This window comes from Leguminivora glycinivorella, chromosome Z, assembly GCF_023078275.1.
Source record: "Leguminivora glycinivorella isolate SPB_JAAS2020 chromosome Z, LegGlyc_1.1, whole genome shotgun sequence".
NCBI classification, from domain to species: Eukaryota; Metazoa; Arthropoda; class Insecta; order Lepidoptera; family Tortricidae; genus Leguminivora; species Leguminivora glycinivorella.
The window spans coordinates 40,800,448-40,827,593 of record NC_062998.1 but is presented as its reverse complement, the minus strand read 5'-3'; the positions used below and the strand labels follow the sequence as shown (position 1 = coordinate 40,827,593).

General features: G+C 36.1%; 1 protein-coding gene across 1 annotated transcript in view; it reads left to right on the top strand.

Annotated features, from left to right (window-relative positions):
* Nucleotides 1-25,737, top strand: part of LOC125240490 (SCY1-like protein 2) — a 202,238-nt gene extending 176,501 nt beyond the window's left edge. The window contains exons 8-19 of the mRNA XM_048148384.1: nucleotides 11,017-11,162; nucleotides 11,962-12,092; nucleotides 15,019-15,133; nucleotides 16,753-16,898; nucleotides 16,987-17,140; nucleotides 17,255-17,504; nucleotides 17,758-17,894; nucleotides 18,105-18,327; nucleotides 18,456-18,709; nucleotides 18,941-19,009; nucleotides 21,155-21,172; nucleotides 25,393-25,737. Of these exons, the coding sequence (XP_048004341.1) occupies nucleotides 11,017-11,162; nucleotides 11,962-12,092; nucleotides 15,019-15,133; nucleotides 16,753-16,898; nucleotides 16,987-17,140; nucleotides 17,255-17,504; nucleotides 17,758-17,894; nucleotides 18,105-18,327; nucleotides 18,456-18,709; nucleotides 18,941-19,009; nucleotides 21,155-21,172; nucleotides 25,393-25,695 (1,946 nt within the window). The 3' untranslated portion in view covers nucleotides 25,696-25,737. The remainder of the gene's footprint in view (nucleotides 1-11,016; nucleotides 11,163-11,961; nucleotides 12,093-15,018; nucleotides 15,134-16,752; nucleotides 16,899-16,986; nucleotides 17,141-17,254; nucleotides 17,505-17,757; nucleotides 17,895-18,104; nucleotides 18,328-18,455; nucleotides 18,710-18,940; nucleotides 19,010-21,154; nucleotides 21,173-25,392) is intronic.
* The last annotated feature ends 1,409 nt before the right edge of the window (nucleotides 25,738-27,146 follow it).

Genomic DNA, 27,146 nt, shown 5'->3' with positions numbered 1-27,146 from the left:
AAATATTAAAAAACTGAAATCAGGGATACAAAAGTAGGGGGAAAGAGGGGAAACATTCACACCTCGGCGTGTTTCTACTTCCATATTTTCTTATAAACCTATAAGCTATATACATGCCAAGTTTCATGCTTTCTGCCAGCAAGGACTGTACTCTCATACTAATTAGCCGTTTCCGCCCCGCACTATATTGTATGTGAATGTGATATGTGATTTAATTTTCACCGTTCTAAAAAAAGTTTGGATATTTGTTCATTTGGAAGCTGCTAAACGATACAACATCACAACCAGGCATTGTAACTCATAACAGAAGACTGTATTCCGTGAATTGAATTTACTGTTTACAATTTGCAACTGTAAGCTTCCATCGACAACAAAGGCGGCCGCGGCCGATTGCTAATTGGTTTCAAACAACGACAAAGCTCGCCTCAATACTATACCTCGTTTTTTTTTGAATTAGAAATTTGGTAAACAAAGAAGCAGTCGTCGTCAACCGTCTTCTTAGTCCGTTTTCACATTATCCGATCCGATATCGGATGTCGGAAGGATTTCATTGGAAAAATTCCAAGATGGCGCCTGTAATGTATGGGATATCGGTCCGACATCCGATACTGGATCGGATAATGTGAAAACGCACTTAGGACAAATATTAGATGTTAAGAATTTGAAACCAGAACGAGAACATAACAGGTCAATATTAGTTATTTGGTGAAAATGACGTACGTTACGATAAAATGGAAACGTAACTTTTTCAGAACACTACGGTGATACCAACTCTTTTGCTAGAGATTACCAAGAAGGCAGCACGAATATTTTTTTTATTGCACCCATAGTTATATCAGTCGCATCATTTGCTAAGCAAAATTTAAGTGTTTTTTTTTTTTCGAGAAACCAACATTAAGAGGACTATGTGACGGCGTTTTTGCAAACCACTTGGGCTTGCCTCTGGCTGATCCATTGCAATAATCACAGTCGAATGCCACTAAACACACAGCACAAAATAGAATACATATTAATAATAAAGTAATAAAAATAAGTGCTCGTATCATGAAATACTATACGTTAATATATGTATAAATAAATAAATACCATTGACAAAATTGACAGCTCATAAAATGAACCGATAGTTCCAGATGTCTGCTTCTTTAGGTTTTTTAATATGCAACCTTTCCAGAACTAAATACCTAAGGAAATTTTAAATAATACAGATTTTAAAAAAATATTTTCAAATTAAATGAATAATTGTAAGTATTATTTATATAAATAACAAACACACTTTTATAATTTTAGGGTAGAAAACAATAGAGTATTTTATTAAAATGTCTGTTTATGATACTGACAGGTTGATGAATGACAGTTGTGGCAAAAATGTCTCATATAAAAGTCTTCGTGCTTCGTGCTTTTACGTTCTCTCTAATGCTAAAAAAACGGAATAATAATTGCTTAATGCACGCTTACGCATTGGATTACATACAACGTATGTGCAATAAACTAACTCCTTAAAGCTCGGCATCCTTGCGTTATACTTTAAGCTAACAATCAGTAGATTGTAAATATATCTTATCTATGCGATTTCAAATAATATTGCTTATTATAGATTTAGATTTATTTATTTCATTATAAAAATTACTATTGTTACATGTCAAAGTTATGTAGATCATATCATAATGAATAAAAAAGAATAAATACCTATATAACTATATATTTCTGTCCCGTCATTTAATTTAATTGTATAACATTAAATAATGTGCCAAAATTCAGATATGTTCCCTTAGGGCGACCCCTTCACTGTAATGAACCGGGCAATACAATAAACCCTCCAACATTCACCGAATGTTTCACGGGCTTACAAAAATATTCGCAATTCCATATTTTCGAAATAAAATTTCCTGCGCCATTTTGCGATTCTCTCTCACCATCCGTCAGTTTGCAAATTGCACCAACATTTCATCGACGAACATTTTTTATTTTACCTGTACTGTATTAAATTATAACATCGTTGTTTGAATGAATCAATGTTACTTTAAAAGTTTAATCCATTTTCAACAATAATACACAGGAATAAACTAACTTAACTATGTTAGAAAAAAAAATTACCGCACATAAAAAAACATAACGTACGTACATTCTAAGTAAATACATAATACTAAAGGCACAGAGTATTTCCTACAATTCATTTATAAACTAAGTAGCTTTGGCCCGTGGCTTCGTTCGCGTTAACTTTGAAAATTTTGGAATGCTCAATACAACCCCCCCCTCCATTTTAGGGAAGTGGGGGGTTAGAAAGAGACAAAAAGTAGCCCATGTCACTCTCCGTCTCTTCAACTATCTCCACTTAAAAACCACGTTAATTCGTCGCTACTTTTTGCCGTGAAAGACGGACAAACAAACAGACAGTCAGGCACACACACTTTCCCATATTTTATAATATTAATATGGATGTATTTTCTAAATAGGTAATTCCCAAAAAAATGGAAATTGAGTATTAAGGCTATTTTTATTCTAAGTTTGTAATTATTTTTATGTTCCTTTTTGCTAGTAGTACCTATTAGTAAAAATTGACATATGCAGTGGTAAATTCATATAAATTAGATTTCGACTATTTAACTTTTATTTTCCTCAGAGTCAGAAACAATTATTTATCACGTACGCATTCATAAGAATATAAATAATAAATAAATATTGGGGGACACCTTATACACAGATCAACCTAGCCCCAAACTAAGCAAAGCTTGTACTATGGGTGCTAGGCCACTATATACATACTTATATAGATAACTACATACTTATATACATTGAAAACATCCATGACTGGAACAAATATCTGTGCTCATCACACAAATAAATGCCCTCACCGAGATTCGAACCCGGGACCGCGGCTTAGCAGGCAGGGTCACTACGCGCTAGACCAGACCGGTCGTTAAATGGAATCTTGAGCGTTGCGTTTTCAAGGCACGATGGTTAAACAAACTTTGCCATCGAGTGAAACGCAAAATTTTTCACCACACCATCACAAATAATAGTTATTTGTTATACAAGGGGGCAAAGTTGTATTTTAACGCCGAGTGTGGAATTGAAAAACGAGCAAGTGAAAGGATTCTATAGTTGAACCACGAGCGAAGCGAGTGGTTCGAGAATAGAATCCTGAACTTGCGAGTTTTTTAACACACGAGAAGTAAAATACATTTGCACCCGAGTGTAGCACAAAACTTTTCCCCTCATTATAGCGAGGAAACTACAACGCAAAAAATGCGTTTATCACTGCTTCCAGTAGTTCCACAGGTTACTAAATCATCTTGATTACTAGATTCACCTACTTTAATCAATTTTAAAGCTGTTAATTTGACTTTATTCAAGGTCAAATTACTTTACCCACTAGTGGATAAAATGCGTTTTTACCCGCTGGTATTAAAGGACAAAACACGTATTTCTGAGCTAGTGAGGGGAAAAATATAAAATAGTACTTTAAGTACTATAAAATAGGTAGATTACGTTACGGTTTTCCGAGCAGATGTCGTTCAAAACTATATTGATATTATTTAGATATAAGGCACAATAGTATAAAAACATTGTTTCTGACGAACTTTGCAGGGACGAACAATTGACGTCTGAAAATTATTCCGATTATTGCATAGGCACCCACCCACAACTTGTTGAGTACAGTCACCGGCATAAATAAGTGATGATTTCTGTACCTTATCGCTTTAAATCGTTTGACAATTTCGTATGACATTTCAAACAATACATTCATGTGACAAGGTATAGAAATCATCACATATTTATGCCGGTGACTGTGACTACAAACATCAAAGAATTTTGAATAGACTCTCGTTCTAAACGAAGTTGCTAACTCAATTCTTTGAAATGTCATTCCGCATTGGACTCTAAGCAACAGGATACTGGTATAAAGTTTTCGCGGGATATGTGAGTAGTTGATCAGAAAGTAGAGTATTGTTACACAGCATTTCCGTCCCCAGACGCATCATAGCAAAATACAATTTGAATACGGAAATACTCGTGTAGTCCCGTGCGTGATTTAAAATTCAAATACCACGCCAGTTCAATATATAGATACATACTATTATGAAGTATACTAATGGCGTATCGAGATTGGATTGGAAATGTACATGGGATACCATAGTAGAGGAGATATAGCGTTTGGGGTCATAATAATTCCCACAGAACCGAAGTTTGGTTTTTTTAGTTCCTTGTATGTGTCTTTTTGATATACTAAAAATGTTGTAAAATATATTTGTGCAAAATGCGTTTTTTCGACCGCCAAAATTTGTATGAAAAATTACTATGAAAAAAAATCCCAAATCGTCTCTGGTATCATCTTATGGGGAATTAGGCGGCAAAAGAATTTATAGTGTTGATTTTTAGCAAATATATGACAATTTTTCACTATTTTGATAAATAAAACCTAATAAAAATCATTAATTTGATGAAGGGAAGTGATTGAAACATAAATTTCAGAAATGCAATTTTTTTCATAGGTACCACACCATGGTAAATACGGGTACGATCCGCCTGGTGATAAGCAGTCACGGTAGCCTATGACGCCTGCCACTCTAGAGCCTCCACATGCGCGTTGCTGGCCCTTTAGGGTACCTTTCCACCAGAGATGCGCTAATATCCACCAATCATGTTCATTTTTACACAAAGTATAGCTCTAGTGGGAACGGGTTCGACTAAGCTGATTGTGGATATCAGACGCATCCATAACACATCTCTGGTGGAAAGGCACCCTTAACAGTCCTCAGCTAGTTCGCAGTATAACGAGCGTCCGCGGAAGAAGAATTCTCCTAAGCCTACATCGGAAACAGATGCCTTAATCTCACTGTCCAAGGCCCTAAGTCACGCGGCCCCGGTAGGCCAAAGAAGTACTGGCTGGACGTCGTGGGAGCGGACATGCAAGAGAACAATCTCACGCCTAAGGATGTCGAAGACCGGGCAAAGTGGAGAAGATTGAGCAGGAAAGCGGACCCTGGCGCTAGGCCGGGAAAACACTAGGTTGAAGAAGAAGAAGCCGCAGTGTGCGACCATATATGTATTTACCATAAACTTGTATTTTAGTGAAGTTCAATATAAGTTCATTAATTGTCGCATCCCAAACAAAAACTCTCGATAAAGTATTATATCGAACACGAGAGAAAACCAAAACCTAATAATCATCGGTTTTTCTAGTCATAAATCTGCTCATCCTCACCCCATGGTCGCACACTGCGGCTTAGGAGGATTTCACTCCCGCGGACGCTCCTTATCCTGCAAGCTAGCTGAGGACTGTTAAGGGTGCCTTTCCACCAGAAATGTGTTATGAATGCGTCTGATATCCACAATCAGCTTAGTCGAACCCGTTCCCACTAGCGCTAAGCTTTGTGGAACAATGAACATTAGTGGTGGATATCAAACATCCACGTAGCGCATCTCTGGTGGAAAGGTACCTTAAAGGGCCAGCAACGCGCATGTGGAGGCTCTAGAATGGCAGGCGTCATAGGCTACCGTGACTGCTTATCACCAGGTGTGTTATGTTTCAGTCACTTCCATTCATCACATTTATGATTTTTATCAGTTTTTATTTTATCAATATAGTGAAAAATCGTTATATTTTTGCTTAACATCAACGCTATACATTTTTTGCCGCCTAATTCCCCATACCATAAGTTGATACCAGAGACGATTTTTAAATTTTAGGATTTTTTTTTTCTTAGTAATTTTTCATACAACTATTGGCGGTCGAAAAAACGCATTTTGCAAAAATATATTTTACTATATTTTTAGTATGTCAAAAAGACACACACAACGAACTAAAAAAAACAAACTTTGGTTCTGTGGGAATTATAGTGGGGACGTTTATCGACAAAAAGAGGCCAAACCTTTTTTTTCTTGACCAAAGCATGAAACTTGGCACAGTTGTTCCTTATATCAAAATAAGCCGATTAAGATCGGGAGCCTTCGGGATCCTCCCCCCTGGGGCTCGGGAGGGGGGGTCAAAGTACCGCTTCACCCGGCTTGCTTTGAAAAATTCTAACATACCCCGTTTAGTTCATAGGTCATGTTTGGTATCGTTTTCGAGTAAATCAATAACGTAGAATTCATTTTTGGTACTAAAATTATAATTTAATGGTAAATAAAATAAAAAAAATGAAAAGTTTGAAATTTTCATCTATCATTTACAAATTAAAGTCATCATAAATGTCAAAACTGTTTGCTTTTTCTACAAATAAAAAATATGATATGAAAGCCTATTTAATATAGATTATGAATAATATAACTTTTACCCACTTTTACTAACGTTAAGTTTTATAAAAAAAAACCTTTAAGCCGCGCGGCGTCGGGACGCCGCGAGCGTAATTTTAAAATGCCTTTATTTTAAAAAACTCTATTAGAACCCGTTTAGCTATTAGGTCATGTTTAGTATCGTTTTCGAGTAAATAAATAATGTAGAATTTAGTTTTGGTACTAAAATGACCATATGTTAAATGAAATTTAAAAAAAAAAAATTTTCTGTGAGTTGCAAATTCAAGTCACCATAAATGTCAAACGGTTTGCTTTTTCTATAAATATAAAAATGTGATATTAAAGCCTATTCACAAAGGATAGTACGCGTTCACCTACGTGAGCTTAGACTGTGTGCGGGGAACGCGCCTCTGTCATATATTTGATCGCCAGTGTCAGAGGTGTGTTAATGCATAAATAGAAAAAGATTCATTATTATTGACTCCGGTGTCGACAACGGCAACACTCGGGTCGGACCACACGATCTAAAGACCCACTGTACCTGTTATTTATTCATTGTAGTGAATCCTGTAAGAAATTTATATAATAGTATTTTATACAATCGTGATATAATACAAAACTTTTCAGTCAAGTACCATGTGTAGTACGGTACGAGAGTGAAAAGCTTAATTATATCACTATTGTATACAATACTTTTTCTGCGAGTCATCATCTTCATCATCAATGGACGGAAATATCACCATTCATGCAAGTTAAAATTAATGTCAATAGAGTCGTTCACCGTTGTATCAACATCGAATTACCTAGCAACCAATTGTTTGTAATAACCGTCTCTGATTGGCCGATAACGCGACAGATAAAAAAAATGTGTTTCAGATGCAGGAACATTTGCCAGATATCGCAAATTAGTATAGAAATTGTATGAAGTTCTATTTTTGAAATTATTATAGTTAACTAAAGTCAATTATAATGAGCTTATTATAATTGAGTCGGAACTGCCATAGAGTATGCAACACTGAAAAGTTAGCACTTATAGTTTAGTCTGTGGTGTCCTAATTGACAGATTACTCATACTCATACTCATGTATAGACATTCCCTTCACAGAGACATAGCTGGGTACATATGGAACTGCATAAAGAAGGCTCTACCCTCTTTATGCAGTTGCATCGGTGTTTGCAACCTGATTTACATTTACATCTTGTAACTTCTAAGCATATACTGGCCACTTCAGTGTTGCCTGACTGGGATGGAAGGAAGAAGGAGACGAATTCGTCTCCTTCTTCCTTCCATCCCCAAGAAGACGGACTTGGCAAATTTTGGTGTGGCACCAACGCCTGACTCCAAACAAGAACGCCCTGAGTCCCATTTCTCAAAACTGAAAGTTACAAGTTACAAGCGGAAGTCTCTTTGCAACTTGTTATATTAGACATTGACAACCAGTTGAAAATTGTAACTTGTAGCTTCGAGAAATGGGCCCCTGGTACACTGTGCGCAGTATATGCTGATGCAAGGCAGCCGCAGTGAATGAGTGCCGGAAGAACCTCTTTACTAGAAAAGATCGACACTAAATACTTGAAGAACATACCTCCTTCCGAGGCTGCCTTACTTCATCATATACTGCCATTTGTCTAAGACTGGGGCTAAAGACATGCCAACCACACCCTTGCTGCCGACGCATTAGGACTCCACGGACTCCACTGCCAGTCTAGTGCTGGCCGAATTTTGTGACACGCTTTACTTAACGATTTAATCCGCAAGGCTCTCCGCACAGCGAACATACCGACAACCCTCGAACCTGTCGGCTTGTCAGCAGCAGACGGAAAGCAGCCTGCTGGTTGCTCGCTTTTGCCTTGGTTTTTGGGACGACCCTTGGCGTGGGGCGTGACCTGTGTGGATACCTTGGCTCCATCCAACGTCTAACGTTCGGCCCAGAAACCAGGGCTGCTGCTGCAAAACGCCCAGTTTAAACGCGCAAATATGCATTTTTAAAAAACAACTACATATTTGCGGCAATTGCATTTGAAACATTTGGACCATGGTCATCAGACAGTTCAGACACCAAGCAGTTCGTGAAGGAAGTTTCCACCAAACTTGTCTGGGTGTTTGGTGACATACGCATAGGCTTAAACATCATATTTTTTATTTAAAGAAAAAGCAAACAGTTGACATTTTTGTTGACTTGAATTTGCAAATCATAGATGAATATTTTTTTTTATTTATTTACCATTAAATTATAATTGTAGTACCAAAAATAAATTCTTTGTTATTAATTTACTCGAAAACTATATCAAACAAGACCTAATAGCTAAACCGGGTCTAATAGAGTTTTTAAAATAGAGGTATTTTAAAATTACGCTCACGGCGTCCCGACGCCGCGCGTCCTAAAGTAATTTTTTTGTGGAACTTAACGTTTGTGAAGGTGGATAAAAGTTATATTTTTTATAATCTATAAATAGGCTTTCATATCATATTTATTATTTATAGAAAAAGCAAACAGTTTGTCATTTATGATGACTTGAATTTGTAAATCATGGATGAAAATTTCAATTTTTTTAATTTTTTTTAATTTTACTTACCATTAAATTATAATTTTAGTACCAAAAATGAATTCTACGTTATTGATTTACTCGAAAACGATATCAAACATGACCTAATAGCTAAACGGGGTCTCATAGAGTTTCTAAAATAAAGGCATTTTAAAATTACGCTCGCGGTGTCCCGACGCCGCGCGTCTTAAAGTAATTTTTTTGTGGAACTTAACTTTAGTAAAGGTGGATAAACGTTATATTTTTTATAATCTATATTAAATAGGCTATCATGTCATATTTTTTATTTATAGAAAAAGCAAACAGTTTGTCATTTATGATGACCTGAATTTGTAAATCATGGATGAAAATTTCAAATTTTTTATTATTTTTTATTTTTTTTACCATTAAATTATAATTTTAGTACTAAAAACGAATTCTACGTTATTGATTTACTCGAAAACGATACCAAACATGACCTATGAACTAAACGGGGTAAGTTAGAATTTTTCAAACCAAGCCGGGTGAAGCGGTACTTTGACCCCCCCTCCCGGGCCCCAGGGGGGAGGCTCCCGAAGGCTCCCGATCTTAATCGGCTTATTTTGATATAAGGAACAACTGTGCCAAGTTTCATGCTTTGGTCAAAAAATTTAAGGTTGTGCAATAAACTCCCCAGCTATTATTATGACCCCTCGTACAACTCTCTACTACCATGCAATATACAAATATGAAATAAAAAAGTGTTACTACCATATATATTTATTATATACTCGTATATATATATTATATATCTATATATGGGCGCCTGGGGTCCGCTTTGACAACTAATCCCAAGATTTGGCGTAGGTACTAGTTTTTACGGAAGCGTATGTATATATATATATATATATATATATATATATATATATATATATATATATATATATACCTACTAACAACAATGATCTCAGTTGGTCCTTTAAATAAATGAAATTGAATTGAAACAAACTGACATATACTAATAAAGGAAGTGGCCTATCACAAAAAAAAATATTTTAGCGATATAATGTTATTTAGTTATATAATATTTCAATGGACATTCTTTTGGGGAAATCATTTAATTTCCTTGTTAAATATGCTTAATAAAAAATCAATCCAAATTTTGTATCAATTTGAATCTGTTTTTTATAAATTAAGTTTAAAAGAAAGTAACTGTTTCTTGCCAAACATTGTCCATGGAGATACAGATTTATATATACCGGGTGGGGCCTGTAACAAAAGCAAAAAATTAAACTGTAGGCTGTACTCCTTAAACTGACCAACATTTCTTCAGCGACTTTTAAAAATTATGAAGTCTTTAATTTTCTTATTTTTCATACAAAATAAATATTAGCTTCAATGGACGCCATTATTGTTGTCATTGACGTTGTCAGTCACACTTTAGACTTAACAGAATTCGCAATACATTACCTCTTAGGAAAAACTTTTAAGGGTGATAAATAACAAAATACAAGTTATTTTTAAAAGTAGCTGAACAAATGTTGGTCTGTGTAAGGAGTACAGCCTACAGTTTAATTTTTTGCTTTTGTTACAGGCCCCACCCGGTATATATATGTCCATTGAAATATTATATAACTAAATAACATTATATCGCTAAAATATTTTTTTTGTGATAGGCCACTTCCTTTATTAGTATAATATGTCAATTTGTTTCAATTCAATTTCATTTATTTAAAGGACCAACTGAGATCATTGTTGTTAGTAGGCAATTTCATAATAATAAATAACTTAAATATACGGTTAGTATTCTACAAAACTTATCTAGTGGCTTATATTACCTAACTAGTTTTTTCTATGCAATACATAATTATCATCATCGTCAGTATCATGATCGTAAATAGTTTAGTTTGTTAGGTATCTTCAAATGGCCTAAGGCCAATTTACGTGCCACAGAATAGGTGCCCGCGAGAGCGGGACACCGTCGATGCCGCTTTAAAGTTAAGATAAAACGAAAAAAGAAATTTTAGGCTTTTTGCATTCTAGACCGTTAGCAATGAAGACCTCCAGACTTGAGAGATACCTAAGCTGTTTTCGATTATGACGACCTGGCAAGCAAGTATGGTCGCGCGATAAATGATAAAACATCGGCCTGTCCCTATCGCACTTACAAATAGTGCGATAGGGACAGGCCGATGTTTTATCATTTATCGCACGACCATACTTGCTTGCCAGGTCCAAGAACGTTTTGTCATTCTGCCTGTTTCCTCTGCGCAGCTCCAGAAGTGCAGACGAACGGCAACTGCAACATCTTGTCGGACATGTTCTCGCTGGGGCTGGTGATCTGCGCAGTGTTCAACTCAGGAAAACCTCTTATTCAAGCAAACAACAACCCCATGCTTTACGTTAAGCAAATCGAATTCGTAAGTACTTATCAGGAGGAACAGGAGAGCTACAAATAGTCTACCCAGCTCTTTTTAAGGTATACGGTCTAAATAGTTATATCTCGCTCGAGATGCTGATGCGCTCCTCCTGTGCTAGTAGTATCTATCTAATTGAAAATCAAATCTCTACTCGTACCTCCTACCTACTGTAAGTATTAGATAGATACTTACAGTAGGTATTGCAAACCCAATTCACCATGAAAGTGAGAATTATGATCCTACCGGCTGCGCCATGTCAGGGTACGCGTCAATGATACTCGAGCTTATACTTCGCTGTTTAATATTGTGACCTTAGTGAAAAGGAGTATGTCAAAAAAAAACACGAGTAAAAGGATATACGAGTAAGTTCCACAGTAAGGCCGAGAAATTTACCCTTTTTTACTAGGATTCAGCAGGCGAGCGAAACCATGACCGTTGCGACGAGTCCAAGTCGGCAACGTGCATAGTAACTCCTCTACATATGTAGACATCTATACGCTACGATGGTACCGGCAGACGGGCCTTATTCTGTTTGCCACTGATATAAAATATAGATCCGGTAGTGTAGTTTTTTGCAAATTTCCTTATTGGATACTTCCATATATTCCGCTTTCATACTCAATTTTGATCAATTTGTTGACACATTCAGTACCACTGACCCGGTATTTGAGTTTTCTGATGAAGATTACTTACCCATTTCCCCGTGTTGGCCATATTATAGGCTAGACTTTTGTGGTGGCGCTGAATGTGTTACGTGTATTTGGTGAACTTGAGCTAAGGCTGGCTCTGTTGTGATCAGCTGGACGAGCAAGTGAGCGCCGTGCTGCCGCGGGTGCCCGCCGCGCTGCAGGAGGCGGTGCAGCGGCTGCTCTCCCGCGACCCGCACCCGCGCCCCTCAACGCAGCTGCTACCACTTATCAAATATTTCAAGTAATATTACCATTTTAATTCACTCCCGGATCGAACGCGATTAAGGAACATTATACTTTACCTTTTTCCGACATTTTAAACCAGATGCACTAGCCATGGTCAAGGAAGCTTGGCGTCCCAGAAAATCGTTAATGGAGATGTAAATAACACTAAACACCGAGATCGACATTAAATATGTGTACAAAATGCGACGGTTAAAAATGATAAGATTACCCTCAGATTTCAGTTTCACCTTAGACTTTTATAAACCGTGGATTTAATTGTTTTCTTGCACCCGATATTTCACGGCCAAGTTGATCACGGTATATGTCAAGCCAAGCCTATATGAGTCTATTGAAACTAACAATGAATTATTTAAAATTATTATTTAAGTAAATCGTGAACACTGGCTGGCCTGTACTAGTACCTAACCCCCCACCCATTGGTGAAAAACGTCAAAATCCCTTTTGCTAGTGTTCAGATATGTGTATTGGTGAATGGTCTGTACTTTAAATTTGTAATATGAAGCAAGGTTTGTAGATTAATTATTTTATCAGGCAAGATACTTTGTCATTAAACCAACTTTATCAACCAAACTAAAACTACAACTACGAACTGTTTGTGTTTTTTTCAGTAAGTAGGGTAGACCGGGGACAATAGAAACACGTTACGGTTGAAACAAGTCAAATTTCTCGAAAACTACAATACCTACGTGGAATACGCAATACTCACGATACGAGGTCGACCATTTTGCAAGTTTGAACCAATAACGATCGGGCATGCGAGTGACCTGGCAGTGACAGGGAGCCGATGAAAATTTTCGACCAAAAAAGTAACTATTGATTCTTTCGTATATTTTTGTCTAATTTTGTGAACCCGTGTAGTATGAAAATTTTAATTCGCTAAGTGATATGAGTGTGGATTCTATAATATTTTAAGTGCCATGAAACAGTGATGGAGTGTCATTAATTGGTAAATAATTGACTTTGAAATCAAACATGTGTTGTGGTAACAATAGAAACAACGTCCTTGTGGACGATTGAAACGTTTCAAACGTCCCTGTGTTTTAATCGTCCCCACAAGTAACCAACTATCAATGCAATGGGGCTCTGTTTTTTGTTAGTATAACAGCGTGCAAATTCCACGAATGAAAGTAGCAATATCTACGTTTAACTCTGGCCTGAAAACAGAAGAATGTGACCAACAGATCTTCAAAAATGTCTACATACACTGCACACCGTTGTTCTACGGACTGGTTATGATTGAAACAAGGTTATAATTGAAACACCCACTTTTGTATGAAACACATTAATATTTTTTAATGACTATTCCATAGAATTATATCTTACTGTTTCATAATAACCAAAATGTTAAATTTATATGTAAGAAGTTACCGAAACAAAGAAGATTAAAAGTCAAGTATTTATTTTTTTACATACGTTTCTTATGTCAAGATATTGAAAGAATCTTCAGGCGCTGATATTTATTGTATAGTTTCTTCTACAAAAGTGATCTTTTGGTGGTCTGTTTTTGTAACACGGTAGTCATTAATAAAGATATGAATAAAAACATTTCTTTATTTTTCCCAAATTTATAAGGGGTGTTTCAAATGACCTCGCATAGTGTTTCAATTGACAACCATGTGGGATCAATTGAACCACTCTCCCGCTTCCTCTTTAATTTCATAATACAAGATTACCATGGGCAACATACCTTTAAAACTAATTTTGTTTAAAAGCCAAATAAATTTCCTTCTTAAAAATAACTTTCTTATCTTACTAACTATTCAAATTAAAATGCTACAAGCGATTGAGTATAAATTGTTTCAGTTGTCCCCGGTCTACATATAATTTTCGGGGTCCGTATTGGCTCATATAAATTCATTTGTCATAATTTTTTTGGTCATACCGATTTGTAATTCGAATGATCATTTGTCATAATTTTATTTGTCATAATTTTGTTTCGTTATTATTTTTACTACTAGTGTCATTGGTCATAATAATATTTAAGTAGTCTGAATTTAATATAATGTCAAAGCCAATTTTTGATCGATATTCATTTATTATTTAATCGTATGGCATACACAAAAAAAACAGGCAGTTATATGAATGTTAGAGAATACACATTAAAATACAATTACTATTTAAACTAAAAATGTCAACATTCAGTGAGCTCAGCCACGCAATTGCGTCGGGTGTTAGGCGCAGCAGGTCTTCTGGTGGTCCCGAGTATGAATGAGTTCAGAGGGCATCGCTGAATTATATGCTCCATAGTTTGGACTTATAAACTACCATCGATATTCATAATCTTGTGTTTAAGAAAATTATTCGTCATAAACTTAATAACAAATAATTATTTGTACTCATATTTTTGAGCATAATGTTCATTTATTTTGATAATACTTTTGCGTTGTAGTTTTAATCGAACCTAACCCACTAATTAGTAGCTGTTGGATTATGTAAAGATCACAGTTCAAACCTAACCTAACCCACTTTTTAGTAGCAGTTATACTCGTATTATGTATAGATCACGGTCTAAACATAACCTAACCCACTTTTCTATTAGCAGTTGGATTATGGGAAGATCACAGTTCTAACCTAACCAACTTTTCTAGTAGCATTCTTTTTTGAACTTTTCTGATTTTGAACTCCTTCGCCTTGGAGACATTTCATCCAAATAAAGACAACTTTTTAATTTACTGTACAAATGGGGGCAAATCAATAAGTAGTTGATTCATGGGTTTGGAATGTTGAAATGTTCGTATGAATGTCGATAGAATAGTCGATATTTAACTAAGCACTATTAGCAGAAGCATTTTTGCTCGATCCCGTCATTCGGGGTTTGTTGGTTAGTTGCATGTTGTTTTATTACACCACCTTGGAATTAGTACTATGTATTAATAAAATTAGGTGTCTCATAAATAGTTTATTGTTGATAGATGCCAAAGCGAACCCGCTATCCAAGCTATGCAGTTCCTTGACGTGATCACAATGAAGGACCCCAACTCCAAAAGTAACTTCTACAGGCAAACTCTCATCGACGCGCTTCCATACATTCCAAAGGTTTGTACTCTTTTGTTGTTAATTAATAATACTCGTATATAAGAATTAGATGATATAGTTTATTTATCTAATAATATATTATTTATACATAGGTATGTATGTCTGTTACAATATTTATGTACATTATTTTATATAATACCTTTAAACGAGCAATTATTCTATATTTGTGAGTGTGCTTAGTAAAACGTCCCACTTTGTCGGTTACCATTAAGGCGAGATTTATTTATATCTTTATATGAATAAACTGACAAAGCGGCTTTATAGCAATCGACAAAGTGGGACGTTTTCCCGTGCACACTCACAATTATTTATTGTATATAAACCGGCGATCTCGGAAACAGCTCTAACGATTTCGCTGAAATTGGATAGGGTTTTGGGGGTGAAAAATCGATCTTGCTTACCCTTAGGTCTCGGGAAATGCGAATTTTAGTTTTTATGCGTTTTTTTTTTCGTATTATTAAACGCAAAATACGATATATCACTGTATTATTTTATTTATGCGCTACGACGCACCGTCTAGGAGATACAGCCATACAAAGTTTTTATTTTCAATACCTAGATTTTTATTTATTTCGTACCAAAGAAAAGCACTATAAATACCTCGGCGGGAAACATGGTTGTCCCGGCCTCTGTATAATATTGCTTTGTTATTTAGAAGCTTATACATGTTGACATATTTTTTAATGAGAAACTTTTCGATGATTGGTCCTAGTCACACCTGGTAGAAAGTGAGTAAAACATAGGTTTACTGCATGGTTTTGGTAAAAACCATTTTATATAACCATTTTATATTAAACGATTGAATAGCAAAAGAGTACTAAAAAGTAAAAAATACTAACAGTATGCAATTTATTTAGCCATCCTATCCGCAATGTTTGAACTATATCATGTAAATAAATTGTGTGTTTTGGTCACAAATACCTCTCCTCTTAAAATGACTTTTAAAATGTTACGAAATTTGACTTACAAATATCTTTGTCAAAAAGAAACTAATTAACAAAGTATAATCTCAACCTATTCTATTTTGTGAGAAAGGCAAAGTGATCACGGTAAATTTTAACTTTTTAATTACACGATCAAGCTGCCTTGAACTTTGATGAACACTTTTCAACCCCTACTTTTAAAAAGAAAACAAAAGCATTTTACAATGTTATTGAGCGTTATATGATAACAGCTTTCTAAAAATCGTTCATCAACTAGAAACACGTTGGTTCTACCCCTACTAGGGCTGATATGTGTCATAATTTCATATACCAATCTATGTTGGTACATATTATTATATAAATAAAAAATGTAACCAAATGATACATATACAAATGTATTGTATATATTAGAATAAAACATTTGAAATAATCAATGAGCTGTACATAATTTTATGTTTAGGTTTTGTAGGTAACAAAGTAAACGTAAAAATTACGAATACAATGCAAGTTCAAAGCGAGTAAAGGTGACAAAGAAAAATCATATCACATATTGACCTTACTGCTAGGGGAACTTCTTGGCTGTTCATTAATCTGAGCCATAATTGACTAGGTAGGTAATAGATTTAGAGGCCAGGAGTGTGTAGTTTTGGATGGTGGTGTTAAAGGTGAAGTGGTGAGAGCAAAAGTCGGTTCCAGAAACTGCGCTGGCAGCTGGTGTGGCCGGCGCTGCAGCTGGAGGTGCGCACGGCCGAGGTGCTGGCGGCCGTGCTGCAGCCGATCATCTGGCTCACCAACGAGGCCACCCCTGACGAGTTCAGTCACTACGTCCTTCCCACCCTCAAGTAAATACTAATCAACCAACGTTTGCTATATAATCTTTACTCCCTATTATGACTGTAACTATAGGTAAAATCTAAGACACTTTTTCAGGAACCTGATGAATTCCCCGAAGAGCGTTCAGGCCTCTGTCACGGTCTTAGAGAATTTGCACATAATTTTAAAGAAATGTAAAAAGGATGAAGTAAACAATGAGATAATGCCAATGCTTTACACGGCTTTGGATAACAACACTAATCAAATACAGGTTCGTTAAAACGTATATCTGATATCTGATGTATTACGATTATCTGGTATGTAATAATGCTTGTTGTCTTATCGTATTTGATACTTGAAACTTATACCCTATGGATGTTTACAGACTTCATCTCTGATTGCAATGCAGAATGTATCCGATTACATCGAGGATAAAGCACTTCATGGAATTGTTTTGGGGAAGGTTAAAGTGCTATTGGAAAAAAATCAAAGTGATGTTAAAATAATTAGCCTAATTCTGGGCTTTTATGAAAAAATATTAGTTAGATTGGAAAGAAATCATATTCTCGAACAAGTGATACCCACTCTTTTGAGCATGAGGTTGAGCGATCCAGACATTATCAACCGCGTTGTCCGTAAGTACTTATAAAGTCGATGAAATAAAATGTTCTGCGAATTTATTTACACTTATTCAATGATACTTCCATTGACTCTCTTTGCCTCTTTCTTCTTATTTTCATCTTCTTAGAATATAATTTTGCACTGCGCTGCGAACATTTTACCAGTCTTGCGAAATGTTTGCCTTTGCGAAATTGTGTACCATAATACGTCACATTCCTAAGATTTAACAATTTTATCACTAAGTATTTACTGCCGTTTTGATTACAGGGCTTTACAAGTCAATGCTATTGGAGAGGAAATTTGGCTTAACAACGAACGTTATGGCAACAAAGATGATACCGTCACTCGCACCGCAAACCGTCAATCCAGCTCTGAACGTTGATCAATTCACTAACCTAATGGAGGTATTGCCTTATTATCAAAAGGCAGTTTTGTTAGATAGGTCGTGCCTGTATTCGTAATTTTATTTTGTTTACAAAAATCGAGATAATAAATACAATAGAACGAAAACGTAGTGTCGAGCGAGTTGACTGGGACTCTCAAATTCGGATATTACATATTACACAAACAATAAGAACCGAAAAGTAGATCCGAACTTTTAATAATCATTTCAGATTCTGTATGATATGCTGGACAACATTGACAAGAACCAGCGCTACAAGCTAAAGCTGGACAGCTTGACTTTGCCAAGTCCCGAGCGGCATCGTCCTTTGCGGCACCAGATGAGCACCGACAATATGAACGTGCCACCCTTCAACATCCCCAACCTGCGCGTCGAACAGCGCAAAACCTCCAGTGCCGAGGACATGGCACGCAAAAACTCTATCGGCGGACAGAGTATCGGCACGGGAAGTGTTGGGGGCTTCAAGAGTAAGTCCGATATTTGTGAAACGCCTTTAAATTTCTATACTTAACATAAAAGAAAATGAAAAGATACTATAACGAAAACTTTTCCTCAGGTACAGGCATTGGGCAATGGTTCTTTGGATCGAGCAACTCCACAGCCGGTGATAACAACTTTTTACGTGTGGCCAGCGCATTTCCTAACCGTCGCCTCTCTGATAACACTCTAATGACCCCCAAAATTCGTATAGCTCCCTCTTGCGCATCGTCCCCTGGTGGCACTCCAGGAGGTAACTCAGGATTGCCCACAAGACGCCATTCCAGTATTGGCCCTCAAGAACGTCGTGGGTCAGCGGTTAATTTGTCACCACCTACCGTAAGTACTGAACATTTAGCATTGCTTTTAATGTCGTATCCCAGTCTCGCTTGATATTAGATTGTAGTTGAATAAGATTAATCAGGAGTACAATTGAAAACCACAAGCTTATAGTCATGATAGTATGCACGTATTTCGTGCATCAGCAGTTGGTTATCGTTTGGTATGGCAGGTGGCGGTAATCGGCACGATGTTTTATTAGTGATGGTGGTGGTAATTTGGTTTTGGCAGGGTTACCAGTACAGAGGTCGAGGCGGCTCGGGCTCGAGTCTGTCCGTCCCGTCGGCGTCACAATGCGTCGTAAGTGATATTGCACCGCGTATGCCTGCCTGGCTACGTGCTCTCCCTGAACCCTCTATTGAATGTCGACATGGAACGGCTTGTCATATTGATGTGGTCTATTATCTTCTGCGGTCGTATTTCTTCCCCACCGACAGGGAGAGATTTCTTATCGCTCACATCGCCATCACAACATCTGCACGATCCCGGTTGGCGTCTATATCATGCAACAAACTATCCACCCGTTCACTTAACCTCTCATCGCATTATCATACGCTATATTATTTCTTCAATCCTGCGAGACAAATGTGGCAATGTAACCTTCAGGAAGAATAAACGGTGCATGGTTGTACAATTGTCCTGTTATGAACGCGATGCATGAGGGTCTCGACGTTACATGTATCCAAACGTGCGAGTCGGAGAGTAGTTCCACACTGAATGCTATCATCTGTATCACTATGAGCGGTAGGCACGCCTGCTGGTGGTATCTGTGTTGTCTGTCTCATCTCAAACAATGTAATTGGCCCTTAGAATCAAACTTTTTATAAATGGGTTATAAAAAAAGTTAATATTACACTATGAAATTAATTACCCATGGATGATATTTACTTTGTTTCAATCCAAATTTGCATTTCCTTGCGAGCTTATATTTGATTTAATTTATACAAGATAAAATAAAGACTGTATCGTTAAGTATGAAGACAACTTTGAGTAGCCGTATTTATTTGCTATTCTATTTTTTTCTTATAACAAGACATGGGCTTAATAAGTCACATAATAAGGTAGGCATTTTGTCCTAGAAACTCGACGTAAAGCATATGGTTTAGACAGTATTGACTTAATCCTCCCGAGTACCAATTACGACTTCGGACAAATGCTACTAGAAAATTCACAAACTGCGTACAAGACGATACGATTGCGAAATAAAAATTGTATGGTGCGAACCTCAACTACACATGATTCACAAAACAGAATATCTGTACATAGTCTAGCCACTGTTATTTAAAAAAAAATTAAGTTTAGGACCTGTGTATGGCGGCCATTTAGAGAATGTGGCATGGCGCTTACGCTAACTCCGACTTTGAAATCGTACAAAGAATCATTGGAATATTCTCAAATTAATGAAAGTACCATAAACTCCCTAAAATAAAAAAATATCAAACCTTCTTATATCAAATACTGCTTACCAATACATTCAGATCATATTCTCGGAACATAATAATACAAAATTATGCACATGTCAACATTTAGACCCGATGTTTTTTGTCCTTATACTAAACGATACAGTCCTTACTAATATTTTATTTACTGGGTTCTTTTGGACATTGTACGATAAGGAACATTGAGACTGGGCGTTAATGAAACAATTAAAGTAGTGGAACACTTGTAACCAGATATGTTTACCTTCATATATATATATATATATATATATATATATATATATATATATATATATATATATATATATACTACCTTCTACCTATATACCTACTTATTTCAATCAAGTGATCTCTATAAAAATATTAGTTAGGACATATAACTTTATTACCTGAGGTAAAAACGTGACAGAAATTAAACATTTAAAGCATGGCCAGACATATATGACAACACACCATGTTGCGGAATTTCATAAGAACTATTTTCTTGAAACTAAACTGAACTGTCACCCCATACATCAGAATAACAGCGCCCTCCTGACAGTAGTCATATATTTCTGGTCAGACTTTAGAAGCAATTCAAAATTTCATTAAAAGAAAATAACAGTTTGTTTAATAATCGGCCTTGACCAAACCTCTAACTCTTTTAAATTAACTTGCTGTGATACCTTTACACTACTTTGCAAGCTTAAAAGTTAAAGTAAAATATGAGTCGCGTAACTAGAACACTAAAAGCATCTCTCGTTTCTTAAATGTATGTTTTGAACTACCTATTCCATGTACCAAACATCGAATCAACTTCTCTCTTGATTCAAATTGGATAAGTATCCATGCATTTAGATGACATGATTTTTGTCGGACGCCTTATATTTATGTTTGATGTTACTCGTGAAAGCCAAACTCTTAGTTAATAAGTTCATTTTTTTATGTCCGAGTATTTATGTAAAGTTCTGCGCCGAACATTTATAACGCTGTCTCATTCACTGTTGCTGTTTGTTCTTCTACGCAGCTTGCACGGAGCATGATCGTGAGTACAGTTTCTTTCTAGACACAGTATCCGTCTTGGCGTTGTAGACGCGTAGGGGGTTCTTTTGAGGATAATGTAACCTCTGCGGGTCTGCAGTGGAATGATATTCCTCGTTACGGATTCCCTACGTTTCCACTTCACTTTTACGGAGCGTAACAACTATACGACGATTCTCATCATATTTTCTGCCTCCTTATTGTACTCGTAGCTCTAACTCCTTTCGATTCACTTTGTCTTTTTGCAATTGAGTCGTTTGGACAATGAGTCACATCGGGACGCTGATCATTCTATCATCATAAGATTAACCAACTACCTATAGCAATGTTACACAAAGATGTTGCCAATCCAAAAACTTGAATAGTCATGAAATGTCATTTAACTATTTCTGATAATATACCTGTCCATACTTTGAATGCTCTAGTAATAAAGGCCGTTAAAATATTGTACAATTGTATTATGAATAATATACATTAAATTAATAAAAAGTTCAAGAGCAGTCCAGTTCAAGGCAATACCTGAGCAGTCAAAGTTACCGGAATTTTCGGCAACATCTCAGTGGCTTATTGATTCATTTGTAGTTTAGTAGTTAACGAGTAAGCAAACTGAATCACAAGAATTTCCATAAACCCAACACGCTTCCGTACGCTAAAGCTGAAAGTGAATACGATTTATATTAATAGCATGTAGTAGTTATTATACTCTACAAATTGCGTTGCAAGAGTCGGACGAATTATCGAAAGTGTTTCATTGGCAATTAATACAATTGTGAAAATGAAATACACTTATTCAGTTTTTTTTAGAATTGTATCACTTGCAACAGCATGCATCTAAATATATGTCATATTTGTGCATATGGCAGATAGTTACTGAAAATAGTTCACTGCACGTATAGAACTTGTTTCATTATCATAAGTTCATAAGAGACCTACGTTTCTTTATTTTCGTTGTTTTGAAATTATTTGACTTGCCTATGAATACCTAAAAGTGAAGGAACACTTTCACCTCAAAAAATAACATTTAGGTACTTATACTTACCTTCTGTTCGTAAAACGACTCACACCCGCCAAAATGTTCACACTAAGGGACCGGGTGTTCTATCTGAATAATGTTTATATAGTTAGGGAAATATAATTTGAACGTTTACTATACATATTTATATAAGTACAGATGTAGTGCGAAAAGGGTTTCCTTCGGAAACGTTCGTATTTGCCATGCTAGTTCAGTCAATGTCAGTACATCTTGTACTGACACTGACTGAAATAGCATGACACGTTCGTACGTTTCCGTAACAATACGAAGACAAATCTTTTCGCACTATATCTGTACAAATAAGAGTTATAAGATGTTCCGTCTATGAGAAAAGTGACATTTATTAGGACTGGAGGGCGATTTTTGAATCACGCATACGGGATTTTGTCACTAAAATACCGGTTGAAAACGGTGACTTGCTTATTATTTTCAGGGACAATTTTCTGAATTCGAACGCGAGAGACTCAAAAATCGGCCCTCAGATCGGTATCGTATTCAATGTTACAAGCATTTTTAATTCGAAAGGAGAAATTAATTTTGAGAGACAGGTTTCAACTCGTAGGTAAAAAAATAAACGACTCATTATTATTTCTTTAGTACAAAATGCGTTTTGATGGCGATGATGACATTATGGGCATAATGTGACCGTCCGTACAGTAGGTTCAATAAAAAAATTCCAAAATTAATTATACTTAGGTGCCATTTTACGGATAACATTTAGTTTTAAGGTGAAATTAATAGAAGTAGGAATATAAAATATTTGTAAACATACATAAAAAATAACAAGCTTGTAATTCATAACTGTAGTATACACCAAATAGGACCTCTCAGCGTACACCGTGTCTAATAGACGCGTCACTGGTTTAATACATACATTGACTAAAACTTCATATAACATTTTTTTTCCTTTTTGGGATCAGAAATGTATGGTCATAATAATCTTTCGGGTTCCCCAAATCCCCATGCTACTTACACCGTGTATGTATAGACGGAATTGATTTTGTAGTATTTTAGATTTTATTATTTAAAGATTGCAATTATCGGTGTAGGTGCCTGAAAGGTTAAAAAATATTATTTTCTGTTGTTGTAACACTTATTATTCGTTAATATACATATAGGTAGGTAATTGTTATTTGTTTTACCTACTTATGTATTATAATAATTCAAAGAAGTTGTTCAAAACCTAACTGATTAAGTAATTTGTAATCTGCGGGCCGATTTTTGAGTCTCACGCGTTCGAATTCAGAAAATTGTCACTGAAAATAATAAGCAAGACACCGTTTTCAACCGGTATTTTAGTGACAAAATCCCGTATGCGAGATTCAAAAATCGCTCTCCTGAACTATCTATAGGAGTACCTACTCATTTTCATTCCGAATTATGCTCCTACGAGTTAATACATAGTTGTAAGCTCTGTAATATCTTTTCCCTTTCTCTCCGAGCATCTGGCTTTAATTACTTAATAGCAAACATAAAATGCGTGCAGGTCGATTGGGTATTTGACGGTTTAAAATATCTGAACGTGCACGATAACGTCGATAACGCACAATTATGTCTTTGGCACACACGTTGCTTAAGCTCTCTATTGATAAATACTTTTTTACAACTTATTCAAATCAATTAAATCAAGCTAGCATCCGAACCAAAGAGTAGTATCGATACTAAATATATAAAATTATTAATGGGATTGTGTGTGTGACTGTTTGTTTGTCTGTCTTTCACGCCAAAACGGAGCGACGAATTGACGTGATTTTTAAGTGGAGATAGGTACATAGTTGAAGGGATGGAGAGTGTCATAGGCTATTTTTGTCTCTTTCCAACCCCCCACTTCCATTAAATGGTGGGTGGAAGTTTTTATGGAGTATTCCGCAATTTTCATTCGTCGAAATGAACGCGAGCGAAGCCGCGGGCAAAAGCTGGTAATATATACTATAGAGTAGTATACAGGGTGGAAGATTAGTCACGTCCTGGTGAGAAAGTACCTTAAATCCTTATGCTGACTCATTTTACTTAAAGAAGACATTGATTTATTTTTAAAAAGAAACAAAACTGCATTCAATAATTTTCTAAAATTCACTATGGATGTGGTGTAAATTGATAGTAAAATTTAATCCTAGATTAAACAATCATGTTTTTATTTTTAAGGCCAAATGTTTAAGAGATATTTTATCCTGAATAATAATGCTATCGATTAGCCTAATAAAATAGAGTATTTTTTTATTTATTTTTATTTTAGTTAGTGCCAGCCTCGGCCGAGGCAGGCGAGTTTAAAAAAAACTTTGAATGCACTTTCGTTTCTTCTGAAAAATAAAGGAACGTCTTCTTTAAGTAAAATGAGCCTGCTTAAAGATTTAAGGTGGTTTCCCTCCAGGGCTCGATATATCCAAGGCGGAAGGTTTTTAGAAGGTAGTTTCTAAGATGAATATTTCCAATAAGTACTAAAGTTGTGATGATCATCTCAGGTGAATCTATTCTCCAACCATTATGGTAGGGAACGAAACGCTATAATAGGTCAGGGATCACCAATTAGTTTCTTCGGGGGTCCTGATTGTAAGAATAAGATTGCTAGACGGCCATAGCGGGCCGGTCTGCGGGCCGATTTTTGAGTCTCACGCGTTCGAATTCAGAAAATTGTCACTGAAAATAATAGGCAAGTCACCGTTTTCAACCGGTATTTTAGTGACAGTGAGACTCAAAAATCGGCCCCCAGGGAAGGCAATACAACGAAACGCGGTCCACATTAGGTAGTCGGTGATCCGATGATATGATGATGATAATAATATATTTTTCGAATTTCTCTTGGATAGAAGTTTATTTTTATATATCAATTGTGTAAAAACCTTACAATGATAATGATGACTGATGATTGATCAATGCATATGATGACTTACAAAATAAACAGTAAATCTATGATTTAAGTCGAATAAACGCATTAAACGTGGCTGTAATTCAAGACTTTGAATTAGGTAAAGTGTATCAAGCGTCTCCTCCTTCCTCCTACCCTTATTCCACGTTATGTGGGGTCGGTACAACATGTCTTCCTCTTCCATTCTCCCCTATCTTTCGTAAAGTGTATCAAGAGTAGTACATAAATGTTTTGATACCGTCATCGTCAGAAGGCATTTGCTGATTATATTACCTATGTAATAGTTTTGAAAGTCCATGATGAAGAAGCTTTTGTGTTCCTATAGGGCGGATCAATGCCGAATACGTCGTCCAGCGTGCCCTTCCTGCTGACGTCGTCGATGCAGTCGATCCGGTCGCGGCGGCCATCGGCGTGCCTGAGTGGCTCGCAGGGCTCCGGCATCTTGCAGCAGCTCAGCAGCGGCATGGTAAGGCACTTGCCCGTCGGCTCTTCGAGTTCTGTACACAACAAGTTGCCCACTCAGTGGAGTGCGCTACAAGGCGCGACCAGTGCCGGATACAACGCGCTGCAGCATACGGCCATCGCTGTGAGGAAATGTCCGTCGCTCAATATTACACTGACTCGTTAAAATCGTCAGTACCGACTAATGTTAACTCGGCACTTCCGAAGAGACGTTACCCAGAAAGTATACCATTCAGAAATTAATCGTTGGTTACATGTACTCTTGAATTCATCTTAGTGTCATAGAATAGTATCTAGGATCAAACTGTAGCGTCTCTTCGGCGCAAGCGAGCGTGCGCGCGCGCCCCCGCGCCTGCGCGCGCGGTCCCGCCAGCGAAGCTCCGTGGCAGTCGCCTGCAACGGCAATCCCCGTCCGACCCCTCAGTGTTTAGTAGTTTCAAAATATCGATGTTGTAACACCATATTAGATTTATTTGCCATTACTTTTTAGAACAATACTTATTATACCTTTAGTTTAATGTTATTTTTGATGTATAACTTGATATTACTTATCTGTTTAGAAACTTTTAATTTAAAAAGTATTTCTGCAGTAGAATGGGAATTCGTAAGCTTTAAAAAAATAATGTGGACATATCACTCGTTTGACTATCATAATTAAAAAAGTGTAAAATGTCCAGTTTAGTTAAAGATAATAAGTAAATGGAAAGATAGAACAGAAGAAGTAACCATGCTGATATGATACATACAGCAAAATGATAATGGTGCTGTGATATGGTATTGTTATAGAAAAAATTAGAGACTACTGAAGTTAGAAGGAATAAACCATTACGGTAAAACCTTAGAAACTATTTATGTTCGTTACTCCTTTGAGTATAAACAATTCCAATTTTTAATAAATTGTGCCAAAGGGAGATGTTAACCTTAAATGAATAAGTTACAAAATTAATGCTATTGGAACTTATACCTATAAGTCCCTAATAAGAAAAATTATAGTTAACTTAATATTGTATTTATATAAAAAAACACTTGCAATCAAATCGTCTAAAGGGTAACACCAAATTGTGAACATATTATTTAATTAATTTTATCTTAAGAAGATCTCTCGTTTTGCAAGAGGGAACAGTAGCTAGTCGACTGCTGTCCAAAACATTTCAGAGTTGCCTAGATAATATTTAATTCTACTTCGACTGACAAAAGAATTTAAAATGCTAGCGTAACCAAGCTGAGCTATATCAGGTGTACATCCACTGTTCTTTAAGATTGCACGTCGAATTTTTACTTTATTTCGAGTCATATACCTTCATAGCTTTACTAGATAAAGAAAAAACGATATATTTTAGTAAATATTTATGGTTGGTGTAATATTTATTAGACTTACAGCCTGTTTCATAATCTCCAGTTAAAGCTATCAGGCAGATAAAACATAACACTTTCTCTTTCTTTCACCAGAAGAAAGAGAACGTGTTATTTTTTATCTGACAGATAGCTTTAACTGGAGATTCTGAAACAGGTCTTACAATTTCCAAATACATACCATATAAGTACCTAAAGTATTAAAAAATGCACTTCTTAAAGTGGATTCTGGCTGTTTCGAACAAAAGTTGGCACTGCGTTATT